The 15,133-nt window shown below is 40.3% G+C and overlaps 1 protein-coding gene across 2 annotated transcripts in view; it reads right to left on the bottom strand.

The window, feature by feature from the left end:
• Positions 1-15,133, bottom strand: part of RAB31 (RAB31, member RAS oncogene family) — a 156,851-nt gene that overhangs the window by 57,829 nt on the left and 83,889 nt on the right. For both annotated transcript variants that reach the window (XM_010335629.3, XM_074383776.1), the window contains exon 3: positions 12,294-12,375. In XM_010335629.3, coding sequence (XP_010333931.2) covers positions 12,294-12,375 — 82 coding nt within the window. The remainder of the gene's footprint in view (positions 1-12,293; positions 12,376-15,133) is intronic.

The raw sequence follows: 15,133 nt of genomic DNA, 5'->3' as shown, positions 1-15,133 counted from the left end.
CAAGTGACTCCTGTCTCAGCTTCTAGTAGCTGGGACCACAGACTCCTTTCTGACTTCTGACTTACATAGCTCTGAGGGAGTCAATCTGTGTGGTTTTAAGTCACTGAGCATGTGGCAATCTGTTACAGCAGCAACCAGAAACAAAAAGAGAGGGTGAAGAAGGCAGCAAGGTCCCTGCCCTCAAAAAGGAATGTCCTCTTTTCTTGGAGTGAGGGGGAGTCTGGCACCTTCCATGGGGCCACTGGACACAGAGGTCTTCATACAGCGAGTCCGTGCTCACTGCAGCCCAGCTGCCTCTGTAAGGACTGGCTGTCAGCACCTCAGGAGCACGTTCTTCTGTTACCAAAGTCTTTTTGCTAATTTCCTATTCAAGACCGACATGCATAGGCTTTACAGGCCTTGCCTCCTATACTTTAGCCAGACTTAGGAAATTAGCTCCATAAAAGAAAAGAACAGCACAGAAGGGGAAGGAAGGGGAAGAGAGGAAAGGAAACAAAGCTGTGTGAAGTGCTTCTTAGATTCGTGGCGAATCCACCTCTGGACCCCCTGAAACTCCTGTCTCAGCGGCTCTGTGTCTTGGCCCCATGTCCTCTGAGAATTGGCAGAACGGAAACTTGGCCTCCACCCAAGAGCACAGACAGTGCCTCATAATTAGAAGCTACTCAGGGCATCCCAGACTAAAACACACACTAGCAAAATGTCACTGCCTGACCTGGGAGGGTGTTCATCTAGCGCAGTCACTGTCCCTCCCAGAGCAGCCTGTCCCCAGAGAGGAGGGGGCACATGGAGGAAGGCGACAAACACTGGAGACCAAAGGGAAACTGCGGGGTCTCCAGTGACGAGATAACCCCCAAGGGGTAATGGGCAGGGCAGGAGCCTGTGTGTAAGCAAGAGAAGCCCGTCCATGCAGCTCTGAGGCTCCCCTCTGCCTGTGTCCCTACGGCCCAGGCCACGTCCCTCACTGCCAGCATGGCCACTTCCCGGGCTCAGGGCAGAGCTGTTTACAGTGTTTCCCTAAGGACTCCCGAAAGGTGTCTTCATATATGGACATGTCCTTCCCCGTTCTCTCCTGTCACTGGCATTCTGACATCCAGGAGGGCTGTTGTGCACCTAGACTCCTATTTTCTTAGAGGACACAACCCCTAAATGAGACAACAGTTCTGGGGTCCAAGTCTGCAAACCAAGGCAGTTCCCGTTCCACCTGCACAGCTGCCGTGAGGGTCTCCGCATGCCCCTCTCCAATACCTCTGCTCATAATTCGCTTTTGTAGTTTCCAGCATTAATTTTCAAATATCAATGAAACGCTTCAGCTGGAAAGCTCTCCACGAAGGATTCCTGGGGCTTCTCCTTAAAGGAGCTCAGCAGGCATGGCCCCCACGACAGCTGTTTATCTCACTTTACCAGCATAAACGCTATCTTCAAGCTCCAGGCCTGTCTCCTCACCACATAATCATCACTCAGTTTTCCCTTTCGAGAGAGTTACTAGGGGTATGGAGAGTGGGACTATTTCCCTTGCCGGGATCTCAGTTTGCACTGGTTGAAAGCACAACCTTCCAAGCTTGAATAGCCTAGTGAGACCTCATTTCTGAACAAAAAACGAACAAAAAAATATTAGCCAGGCATAGTGGCTGGTGCCTATAGTCCCAGCTACTTGGGAGGTTAAGGCAGGAGGGTTGCTTGGGGTCAGGAGGTCAAGGCTGCAGGGAGCTATGATGGCACCACGGCATTCCAGCCCGGGTGACACAGCAAGACCTTGTCTCAAAAACAACAACAACAGCAACAACAACGAGTAGATATATACATATATGTGTATATATAATATATATGAAGATATTATAATATATGTATATTATATATTATATATAAATAATATATAAATATGTATATATGTGTATATATTATATAAAGGTATTATAATATATTTACATAATATATATGTCATATAAATATGTATATGTGTGTATATATTTATATATATAAATATGTAAATGTATATATACATATATAATTGTATAATATATATTTATATATAAAAATATACAAATATGTATATATTTATGTATACATATATATTTATATATTTATTTATATATAAATATATATGTTTATATGTATTTATAAATTTATATATATATGTTTATATATTTATATATAAATATATAAATGTATAAATGTATATATGTGTATATATATTTTTATGTGTATATAAAAATATATATACACATATATACATTTATATATTATTTATATATTATATATACACAATTATATATATAATATATAAATATATGTGTGTGTATAACACACACACACACACACACACACACACACACACACACACGAAAAGAAAGTACAGTGCTCTTGTGAAAGGGATGGGAAGCAGAGCAAAACCTCGCCTGTACTCTGGCCTCTCCCGTGAGAAGGAATGCCTACAGCAATGTTCTGTCATGGGCTGGTGGGGATGGTGCAGGTCAGGAGTGGGATTCTGGGGTGTGCTGCTGATTGGTGTTGTGTAGCCAGGACTGTATTTCCAGCGGCTGCAGGAGAAAGAAAGGAGCTGCTCATTCTGAGCTTGTGAGAGGCTCCATTCTTCAAGAACTTCCCAAGGTCAAAATTTGCTCTGAACTTTAGCAACAGCCTATGAATAGTGAACCACTTTGTTGATCATAGATGCTGGGGCCCTCAAGAAAGTAGGAAAGAGAGCAAGGGAGTTTCTTTGGATATCTGTAAAGCCTGAAGTGGATCTCAGCTATCTGCTGACTCCAGTTCCTTTGCTTTCTCAAGGACCCATTCAGACCCAGATACATACATTTATGTATTATTCATACCCAAGTGGTACAGCTGAACAGCCTGCGGTGCCCAGATCTCCTGACTGCATGTACTAAGCCGTGGGCTCCTGGAGAATGCGAGTGTGGCTCCCTCTTACAGGTATGCACCACCACACCCAGGTAGTTTTTTATTTGTTATAGAAACAGTGTCCCACTATATTGCCCAGGCTTATCTTGAACTCTGGGGCTCAAGCTGTCCTCCCACCTTGGCCTCCCAAAGTGCTGGGATTAAAAGTATGATTCACTATGCCTGGCCTAAGTCTGTATTCAAAATTTTTTCTCTAAGGTCAGCATTTCTAACCTACATGTAAATTCCAAAGAGTTGAAAGACAACTGGCAACTTGCTTATCATTCATAATTTAAAGGTTTAAGGAGCAAGTATCCCCAAAGTCATCTGCAAAGTCAACACGATCCCAACCAAAATCCCAGTTGAATTGTTTTGATAAATATTTACGAGCTGATCCTAAAATTCATTTGGAAATGCAACATACTTAGAATAGCCTAAACAACCTTGAAAAAGAACAGAGTTGGAGAACTCACATTTCCCTATTTGAAAACTTACTACAAAGCTACAGTAATCAAGACAATGTGGTACTGGCATAAGGACGAAAAACATGTATCAAAGGAATAGAACTGAGAGTCCAGAATCAGAGCCTCAAATTTATGGTCAGGTGATTTTCAACAAAGGTGCCAAGACAATCAGGTAAAGAATAGTCTTTTCAACAAACTGTGTTGGGACAACTGGACAGCCACCTGCAAGGAATGAACCTGGATCCTGCCCTTACAACGTGCACAAAAATTAACTCCAAATGCATCGCAGGGATAAAAGTCAGAGCTAAGACTGTAAACCTCCCAGAAGAAAATGCAGGAGTAAATCTTTACAGTCTTAGGTTAGGCAAAGACAAGTGTTGGGGAGAATACGGAGACACTAAAACCTTAGACGCTGCTAGTTTTCCACTTTGGAAAACAGTTTGGCAGTTTCTCTAAATGCTAGTCATAGAGTCACCATATGACCCATCAATTCACTTCTAGATATATACCTGAGAGATTTTTTAAAACAGACATCTGGCCAGGTATGTTGCCTTACGCCTATAATCCCAGTACTTTGGGAGGGCAAAGCAGGTGGATCACCTAAGGTCAGGAGTTTGAGACCAGCCTGGCCAACATGGTGAAACTCCATCTCTACTAAAAGTACAGAAAATTAACTAGGTGTGGTGATGGGTGCCTGTATTCCCAGTTACTAGGGAGACTGAGGCAGGAGAATTGCTTGAACCCAGGAGGCAGAGGTTGTAGTGAGCCAAGATTGCACCACTGTACTCCAGCCTGGGCAACAGAACAAGACTCCATCTCAAAAAAAAAATACATCTACACACAAAATTGTACATGAATATTCACAGCTATTCATAATAGCCAAGAAGTTGAGGGAAAGTGGATATTCATCAGCTGATAAATGGATAAACAAAATGTGGTCTATCCATACAATGGAATATTATTCAGCCATAAAAAGGAAATACTTTTATGACCCACACCACAACGTGAACCTTGATAATTTTATCCTAAGTGAAAGGATTCAGTCACAAAGAACCACAGGTTGTATGATTCTGTTTGTATGAAAGGTCCAGATTAGGCAAATCTAGAGACAGAAAGTATCCCAGGGCTGGAGGATATGGAGGTGGTGGAGGGGAACTGCGAGGGATTGCTAATGCATAAAGGGTTTCTTTCTGGACTGATAAAAATGCTGTAAAATGGATTGTGCTGATAGTTGAACAATTCGGAATACACCAGAACCCACCAAGCTGCATACTTCAGATGAATGAATTGTATGGTATGTGAATCAGATCTCAGTAAAGCTGTTTTTAAATAAAGAAAAGAGGCTGGTTGGTAATACTCCACAAACTGATAGTTAACACAGAAACAAATGTAGACAAAAGGAATTTTCAGTGAATGTGATTTCTAACCATTAAAGCTCCCGGCTGGGTTATCCAGAAAAGATGAAAGTTGTCTGAGCTGCTTCCAAGGCCAACCAGAGAAGGAGGACATTAAGCTCAGAGACAGAAGCTTAAGTGGGTCTAGAACAGGTAAGGAGGGGGTCAGGGAAAGAACTCCCTGCCAAGAGAAAAGTACAGAGAATTCCACCACTGCCGCTTCACTGAGCTCTTTTTAAAAACCATTTTCCAACATGGGGAGGGGCTGTCTGAGCCAAGAGGAAGAAACAAATATATCTTCAGAGCCATGGAAAGTTAAACATTAGCTCTACAGCTTCAGGTTTTTTAATGGGAAATTTGTGTTGGAACATCGTGAACTGTGTAAAAGTATAGCATGGTGGAAAAAAATTGAAGGGAGATGGCTGAAGAAAGTTTCAGGTTGGGAGAAGCTGGCCTTCCACAGTATACGGAGCAAGAGAACCCAGAGGGGCCTCTGGTGGATTCAAGTATTATCCCCAGCTCTTCACGTCTCCATGAACCCATGCCCTATTTATGCCAATGTTGCTTTTCAGTTCCTCTCTCTAAAGGCCGCTTTATGTCTTGACTCTGGATTCTTGCACGGAGCTGGACAGGTAAATTCCCTCAGCTGGCTGCGCGTCACTCTAGGCGTGGCTCCTGTTTACACCCTCTGACCTGCTACTCTGTACTCTTCACAGCTTGGTGTGAAGCAGAGACCAGCACAATAACCCATTCCAACAGGACAGGATAAAAACTTCCCACAGGCCATACTGATGGTACAACAGAGGGAGCCCAATGGCACTCTTCCCCACTTCATAGCCCTTGGTGGTACCAACAAACCATGTACAAATCTTATAAATATCAAGCTTCCAACAAATGGGATTCAATGATCGATTGGGAAATGGTTAAATTTTTCAAAAAACATTTTTTTAAATAGATGCACCCTATGAATTATCATACTGCCACTGAATGAATGAGATAGGATGTCCATGACACACAGTTGGATTTTAAAAAGCAACATTCAGACAGAGTATCAGGAATGAACAGGCTGGGCACAGTGGCACATGCCTTTAGTCCCAGCTATTCTAGAGGCTGAGGCAGGGGAATCACTGGAGCCCAGGGATTTAAGACTGCAATGAGCTATGATCATGCCACTGCACCAGCCTGGGTGACAGAGTGAGACCCTGTCTCTAAAATAAATAAATAAATAGAACGAATACTCTCTTATAAAGAGAGGAGGAGGAGGATCCATTTAGATTCCCCCTGCTCAAGAGAGGAAAAAACAGTTTTCCAAGAGTACAAATTTGTACCACAAATATAAGGCAGAATTATTACTGGGCAGTAGTAGGGCATTAACTAGAATGCTGTGTATGTTAGGTAGAACTTGAAGCAATCATTCCACAAATAAACAAATATTGAGTCATGAGCACAAGCAAAGCACTGAACTGAGCTTTCTTCCTTTAAGGACATAGAAATCTATGTCATTGGCCAGGCTTGGTGGCTCACACCTATAATCCCAATACTTTGGGAAGCCAAGTGAGGTGGATTGCTTGAGACCAGGAGTTTAAGACCAGCCTATACAACATAGCAAGACCTCATCTGTACAATTTTTTTTTAAAATTAGCTACACATGGTGGCATACACTGGTAGTCTCAGCTACTCAGGAGGCTGGAGCAGGAGGATTGCCTGGGACTGGGAGTTTGAGGCTACAATGAGCTATGATTGATTGCATCACTGCACCCCAGCCTGGGTGACAGAGTGTGACCTAGTCTTGAAAAATAATAATAATAAAAAAAAAAGAAAGAAAAAAAGAAATCTGTTTTTATATTGTCAAATCATAAACCCAAAGTGATTGTTTAAAATTATGAAAACTAAAAGAACAGTAGCAGATTTCTACGATGATAGGGAGGGATAATAAAATTCACTGGACTCCAATAATTAATGAGACAGAACAAATGGCAATAGGCACAAGCAACAGCAGGGAATTTATTTTTAGCTCAAACATTAGGCAACATCATTACAAGCACAATTAAAGCCAGCAACAAGCTGCCAAAACAATTGAAAAATTGCCATTACTGGAGAGATGCAAGACTCCACCGGGGACACCAGACAAAGACAGCCCAAGGATAACGAAATCAGGCTGTTGAGGGCTGAGAAGATCAGATGACCACACAGCCATATGGATATCACTCACACACTCTCCACAAATCTAGACTCTTAAAAATGTCCACTTGAAATCGTTATCCAAAACTAAATCCATCTTCCTCGAAGTATAAAGAAAGTGTATCACTACTATGGAGTCATGCCTTGCACATATAAAATTACATAGTAATTTTATAAAATATCATAGTAGTGATATTTTAAAATTATGGATACTATCAATGGAGTCAGATGTCTACAACCTCTAAAAGTCAAATTTTAGGAAAAGCAATCACAATAGTTGGAAATGTGGTCATCTGAAAATTTTCCACTGGTATTTTTCTTTGCGACGGTAAATGGCACAAACTACAAACTGTAATAGTCATTTTAGCAGGGTTCAAGTTTCATCAACAGACTATTCCTTGAATAGTCTATTAGAGTAGGTAAGTGTCTGACATTCCGTTTTGAAAACACAGAAATCTCTCCTTTGTGACACTGTAGTATCAAATGAAAACAGCAGGTTATAAAGAATCACAATCCCATTGATATACAATTATCAATGCACATAGAGGGATCTGAAGACTGATCATCTAATATCCATAGTGGAAATATCTGTGTAGTGGGATTTTGGATAGTTTTACTTTCAACCGTATGTTTTTTTGTGTGATTTTTCAATCAAAATAAAACTCAGGGCCCAGACTGCTGGATTCATTTTTCAACTTTTCACCTTATTAGCTCAGTGACATTGTGCAAGTTACTTAATGTCTCTGTGTCTCAATGACCTCACCTGCGAATGGGAATAATGACAGTTTCTACCTCAAAGTGCTTTTGCAAGGAGGGCTAAATGCATCAGTAGGCACAGGCACTCAGAACAGTGCATGGAACACAGCAAGTCATCAGGGACCATCCGCCAGCAAGAGAAGCAGAAGCTGACGCTAAGCCAGCTATCTGAAAAAGTGACTTATTGTGCTCATTAAAGGCAGCTGCAAAAGCAACTATTTCATAGCCAGAGGTAAAAAGGGAAACAAGAAACTCTCTCTGCTTAAGTTTACATAACAATACAAACAAAAAACTAGCACATCTACTACAAGTTACACACCCATATATCAAGAAGTGAGGTCTCTAAGTAGACATTTTTCCTTGAATGAGTCACTTCATTTGAGGAATAGGCAGGCACAGCTGACGGAGTTAAAGAGGTGCCCCAGGCAGCTGCTTCCCATGCACAGAAGTCTGTACTCTCAATTCAGCAGAATAATAGAAGACATTCTAATGAGGTTAGCATTTGTAGGTCAGAATATTCATCCTAATTTATTTCTTAAAACTGTTTAAAATGTATTTTTTAAAGAAAATGTTTTATTTAAATATTTAATATAACTTTAATTAATATTTACTTTAGCATTCTGAAGGTCTTTTAAAGCATGTATTCTAAAGCGGAATTCATAAAGGACAAGATTTATTGATTTGAGCCTAACAAACAAGTTTGAGCATTAGAAATCTAAAATAGAAATTAAAATATAAATAACAAATGGAGACACTATGTATAATTTAATGTTAAGAGATTCTTACAAATTACCAGTGAAAAAAAGTGGGTAAAGCTATAATGATTCAATTATTAAGATCAGAAATGAAATAGCTAAAAAAATATGAAAAAAGTTTAAAGTCATCAGAAAGCAAATACAAATTTCTTAAAGGATTATTTTTTCTTTCTCCTTTTAGTATGTTATAATACTAACTTTGGGTAAAAGTGAAAGAACATTAACAGTGAAACACTGTGGATTCAAATAACAGGTGGATTTTACAGTATTTATCAGAGATTCTGAACTAGCAATTCCACATCTACAATTTTAGATTAGGATTATGTGCATATTTTAGCATGCTTCTTTTAGCTTTATTATTATTATTATTATTATTATTATTATTTATTTCAGTAGATTTTTGGGAAACAGGTGATGCTTGGTTACAAGAGTAAATTATTTAGTGGTGATTTCTGAGACTTTGGTTCACTTATCACCCAGGCAGTGGATATTGTATGCAATTTGTAGTCTTTTATCCCTCACCCCAACTCCCACCATTTCCTGCAAATCCCCATTTCCTGCAAAGTCCACTGTACCATTCTTATGCCATTGCATCCTCATAGCTTAGCTCTCATTTATGGGTGAGAACATATGATGTTTAGCTTTTTATTCCTGAGTTACTTCACTTAGAATAATGGTCTCCAATCTCACCCAGGTTGCTGCAAATGTCATTATTTTGTTCCTTGTTATGGTTGAGTAATATTCAGTAGTATTCTATGGTATATATATATATATATATATATATATATGTATTTTATTTTTTTCTTTATACATTCATTGACTGATGGGGATTTAGGCTGGTTCCATATTTTTGCAACTGCAAATTGTGCTGCAATAAACATGGATGTGTAAGTATCTTTTCTGTGTAATGACTTTTTTTCCTCTGCATAGATGCCCAGGAGTGGGACTGCTGAATCAAATAGTAGATCTACTTTTAGTTCTTTAAGGAATCTCCATACTGTTTTTCATAGTGGTCGTACTAGTTTACAATCCCATCAAGAGTGTAAAAGTGTTCCCTTTTCACCACACCCACGCCAACATCTACTATATTTTAATATTTTGCTTATGGTTGTTCTGTTCATTGGCCATTTGTATAAATTCTTTTGAGAAGTGTCTATTCATGTCCTTATCCCACATTTTGATGGGATTGTTTGTTTTGTTCTTGCTGATTTTGTTGAGTTCCATGTAGATTCTGGATATTAGTCCTTTGTCAGATGTATGGACTGTGAAGATTTGCTCCCACTCTGTGGGTTGTCTGTTGACTCTGCTGATTATTTCTTTTGCTGTGCAGAAACTTTTTAGTTCAATTAAGTCCCATCTATTTATTTTTTGTTGTTGTTGCATTTGCTTTTGGGTTTTTGGTCATGAAGTATTTGCCTAAGCCAATGTCTAGAAGGGCTTCTTCAGTGTTATCTTCTAGAATTTTTATGGTTTCGGGTCTTAGATTTAAGTCTTTGATCAATCTTCATTGATTTTTTATAGGGTAAGAGATTATAATCCAGTTTCATTCTCCTATATGTGGCTTGCCAATTATCCCAGCACCATTTGTTGGATAGGATGTCCATTCCCCACTTTATGTTTTTGTTTGTTTTGTCAAAGATCAGTTGACTGTAAGTATTTGGCTTTATTTCTGGGTTCTCTATTCTGTTCCATTGGTATATATGCCTATTTTTATACCAGTACCATGCCATTTTGGTGACTATGGCCTTATAATATAGTTTGAATTCGGGTAATGTGATGCCTTCAGATTTGTTCTTTTTGCTTAGTCTTGCTTTGGCTATGTGAGCTCTTTTTCGGTTCCATGTGAATTTCGGGACTGTTTTTTTCTAGTTCTGTGAAGAATGACAGTGGTATTTTGATGGGAACTGCATTGAATTTGTAGATTGCTTTTGGTAGTATGTTCATTTTCACAATATTGATTCTACTCATCCATGAGCATGGGATGTGTTTCCATTTGTTTGTGTCTATGTCTATGATTTCTCTCAGCAGTGTTTTTAAAACGTCTTAATCTACAAATATGAGAACTTTTGTTTTAAAAGGGAATTTAAATAAAATGAAAATTATATAAACTGCCATTTGATTAGTTAGGAGAGGATAATGAAAATTATAGATTATCCTGAATCCTGGATTCTTCCTTTTAGAGAAAGAGACAATAAACAGATCAACAATTGAATTAAGGCCAGGAGCAGTAGCTCACACCTGTAATCCCAGCACTTTGAAAGGTCAAGGCAGGAGGGCCAACTGAGCCCAGGAGTTCAAGATCAGCCTGGGCAACATAGAAAGACTTTGCCTCTACACAAAAGATTTTTTAAAATTTAGCCCAGTGTGGTGGTGAGCACCTATGGTCCCTGCTACTCAAGAGGCTAAGGTGAAGGATCCCTTGAGCCCAGAAGGCTAAGGCTGCAGTGAGCTGTGGTTGCACCACTGCACTCCAGCCTGGGTGTCAGAGCAAGACCCTGTCTCAAACAAAAAGTGAATTAAATAATATATTAGAAGATGATAAAAAAAACTGTGGAGAAAAGTGAAGCAGGAAGTGAGTGGAGTAGGGCAAGAAAAGGAGGTGGTGACATTTTAAACAGGGAGGTAGAGAAGGTAACATTTGAGTTTGGATCAGACAAGGGAAAATTCTACCAATTTTACTCCATAATCATCAACTCTGATAATTTTGATCAGGCTAACAGCTCTTGGCTAAGACAAGGTATTGCTTATCTCTGCTTGGCTATCTGTTTCAACTTTTATATTATGGCTGACACCTGTAATCCCAGCACTTTGGGAGGCCAATGTGGGAGGATCACTTGAGACCAGAAGTTCAAGACCAGCCTGGACAACATAACGGGACCCCTGCTCTACAAAAGAAAAAAAAAATCAGCCAGGTGCAGTAGCTTGTGCCTATAGTCTCAGCTACTCAGGAAGCTGAGGCAGGAGGATCCCTTGAGCCCAGGAGATCAAGGGTGCAGTGCACTCCAGCCTGGAAAACACAATAAGGTACAGCAACTTTTATAATATATGCTCTAGTTATTATGCAACTATTCTGTGATACTGTGTTAGTATTCATCCTTTCCCTTTTTTGAATCTAAAGACATGACCTTCTAAAATACATAGTCTTCTCTGTAAGTATTTCCAGCAAATAAAGAGAATTAGGAGTAAGACAGAAGTCATCTGCTGTTTTGGATAACCCAGCATCCATTGACCCATTTTTCCAGTAAGAGATCCCAGATTTTCCCAGGGGCGCTAAGCCTACCTGACTTCCAGACAGCGGGGTTCAGGTGGGGCTGACACCAGCCCCTGCCTCTAGGGGGTCAGAGTACTACCAAGTCCCACCAGTAGGGGCACCAAATCCCCCAGAACACTGTACCACCTGAAGTTCAGGAGCGGACACAGGGCCTACGGCAGGCCAATGAGAACTCAGAGGCACTAAGGTGTATGTTACCACTTGCAGAAGAGGTGCGTGCTCACCTGGTAGTTGCTAAAAAGGCTGAAGGTAGGTGCAGACATGCTTTGGGGACCAGAGTGAGAATGAGTCTGCCTAAAAATGAACTGAATCAAGGGTGTAACCACAATTGTACTAAATGGAAAGAAACAAACAGAGATGGGCTCCTCTCACAACACATTTGGGGGACTTGAACTCAGCTCCGCCTCACCCTACGTACCCCCTTAGACTTTTCACATAGCTAATGAGTACATTTCTTTTTTGCTTACATTATTTCAAGCTAGGTTTCTGTCACCTGCAACCAAAGTCTTGTCTAATGCAAACAAACCAGAAGCTGATCTTATTTTCACTGGAAAGCCAAAAAACAGCATCTACTCACCCGTTCCTGACCAGCAGTGTCCCAGATGAGGAACTTGTGAAGTTCATTTCCACAAGGCACAGTTTTGGTCATAAAAGATGCCCTGAAAAAGAGAGTCAACATCTTCACATTATTGCACTGTTTCTTTACAAAGATTGACCAGTCAAGCAAGTTAAATGCTACACCTCAGCAGAACCCCAAAAGGCCTGGTCCTTGGAAACCACTGAGAGGAGAAAAGGGCTAGAAGACTCATGACACCCAAAAGAAAATACTCTGCATTTTCTTGTTAGTCCACCTAGGGGCTTTGAAACAGAACAAAAGAGGCATTCAAAAGCCTGTGTTTCTGGCCAGGTATGGTGGCTCACACCTATAATACCAGCACTTTGGGAGGCCGAGGAGGGCAGATCACAAGGTCAGGAGTTCGAGACCAGCCTGGCCAACATGGTGAAACCCCATCTCTGCTGAAAATATAAAAATTTAGCTGGGTGTGGTGGCAGGTGCCTGTAGTCCCAGCTACTCGGGAGGCTGAAGCAGGAGAATCACTTGAACCCAGGAGGTGGAGGTTGCAGTGAGCTGAGATTGCACCACTGCACTCCAGCCCGGGTGACAGTATAAGATTTTGTCTCAAAAAAAAAAGTAAAAAATAAAATAAAAATAACACAAAAATTAGCTGTGCGTGGTGGTGGGCGCCTGTAGTCCCAGTTACTCGGGAGGCTGAGGCAGGAGAAACATTTAAACTCAGGAGGCGTGGGCTGCAGTGAGCCAAAATATCACCACCGCACTCTGGCCTGGGTGATAGAGAAAGACTCTGTCTCAAAAACAAACAAACAAAAGACTCTGTTTCTAAAATCAATTAGCTTCAATTATTCAAAAACCCCCAGATCTCAGAAAAGAACACAACCTTGGATTTAAAAAACTTATTACAATAATTAAGAGTGAAAATGGCAGCTGGTATGTTGGCATGTTATGGTTTTGACCTTACAATGGCACACACAAAAAATGTTGCCTTAACATGTTTACTACGCTGATATGAATCCAACACTAGTAGCAACTAATAGAATGCTACATCTAAGTCCCAGCCTGCTTGCATAAATGCAAGGACGAAGATTGGAAGCCTAACACATATTTATGTTTTCTTTATAAAAAAGGAAAGACTTTTTCCCTCCCTTTTGAGTCCAAAAGGAGGATTTTAAAGCCTCAGTAGATCATGAAACACTCATATTTTCTTTTTTGCATATTTCCTTTGAAAAAGCATTTTCTTTGTACACATGAAGGGTATACAGATACAAAGAATGTTCAATAGTCCTGACTTTCATAAGACAAAGTTTCCTATTCATTAAAAAATTGCAAGCATCCCCAATAGTGGGACAACCTGATGTGTTGTCAGCCTCAAGTGATGGAATAAGTAGATACATCACTTATACAGCGTTCTGACCACAAATGTTTAGTCTGAATTTAACTGTAAGAAAACAATCAGGCAAATGTAGAATGTGAAACATTTTGTAAGGCAAGCTGGCCTGAATGCTTCAAATAAGTCAATGTCATGAAAAGCAAACCAGAAAAATGCAGGGAGATTCTTCTAGAATCTAGATTGAGAGGAAAGAGGTTAAACAACCAAAAGCAATATATAAACCTTGGCTGGATTCCAGATTAGGGCAAAAACAGCTTTAAAATATATCTGGCCAGGTGTGGTAGCTCTTTCCTGTAATCCTAGGACTTTGGAAAGCTGAAGCAGGAGGATGGCTTGAGGCCAGGATTTCGAGACCAGCCTGAACAATACAGCAAGACTCCTTCTTTACAAAAAACAATTTTTTAAATCAGCTGAGCACTATGGCGCAAGCCCGTAGTTCTGGCAGCTCGGAAGACTAAGGCAGAAGGACAGCTTGAGCCCAGGAGTTTGAGGCTGTAGTAAAGAGCCAATATTGCCCCAATCCACTCCACTCTGAGTGACAGGGCAAGACCCTGTACCCCTCATCCCCCAATTTCTTTTTTTTTTTTTTTTTTTTTTTGAGACGGAGTTTCGCTCTCGTTACCCAGGCTGGAGTGCAATGGCGCGATCTCGGCTCACCGCAACCTCCGCCTCCTGGGCTCAGGCAATTCTCCTGCCTCAGCCTCCTAAGTAGCTGGGATTACAGGCACGCACCACCATGCCCAGCTAACTTTTTGTATTTTTAGTAGAGACGGGGTTTCACCTTGTTGACCAGGATGGTCTCGATCTCTCGACCTCGTGATCCACCCGCCTCGGCCTCCCAAAGTGCTGGGATTACAGGCTTGAGCCACCGCGCCCGGCATCCCCCAATTTCAAGGACAATTGAAAATTTTTAAATTCACGCTATAGACAAGATATTATCATTTATTTGAATTAACTTTCTAGGTATGATCATGCTGTCCTCATTATGTTCTTATTCTTAGGAGATGAACCCTGGAGTTTTAGGGATAAAGAGTCAGGGGTTCTTTCCCTTCCTTTCATATGGTCCAGACTGGTCCACTAGCATCATCACAGTAATATTTCCTCAGCCTCTACATTTTCTAAGAATAAGAGGCCAAATACAGAAGTCTCAAGTAGAAAAGTCTACTGCAATTCCCACACTATCCCCACAACAAACCAAAGGCTAATAATAGTTAGAGAGTTCTAATTGTCAACCTACAGTTGCACTAAGTTGAAATTCTAAGTATTCTAAGTGATAAGATCCAGTATTATTAAAGCCACATTTATTCCTTTATTTCTTTAAAAGTGTTTAAAATGTATATCCAGACTACTAGGAAGAGCCAATAAATTCCAAAAATGTTAATATCTTTATTACATTTCCCATTTTAAAAGTAACATATGTATTTCATTAAAAAGAAACTCAAAAAATGAA

Source organism: Saimiri boliviensis, chromosome 13 (assembly GCF_048565385.1).
Source record: "Saimiri boliviensis isolate mSaiBol1 chromosome 13, mSaiBol1.pri, whole genome shotgun sequence".
In the NCBI taxonomy this organism is placed as follows: domain Eukaryota; kingdom Metazoa; phylum Chordata; class Mammalia; order Primates; family Cebidae; genus Saimiri; species Saimiri boliviensis.
Note: the sequence above shows the minus strand (reverse complement) of the source record. Positions and strands in the feature narration are given on the sequence as shown.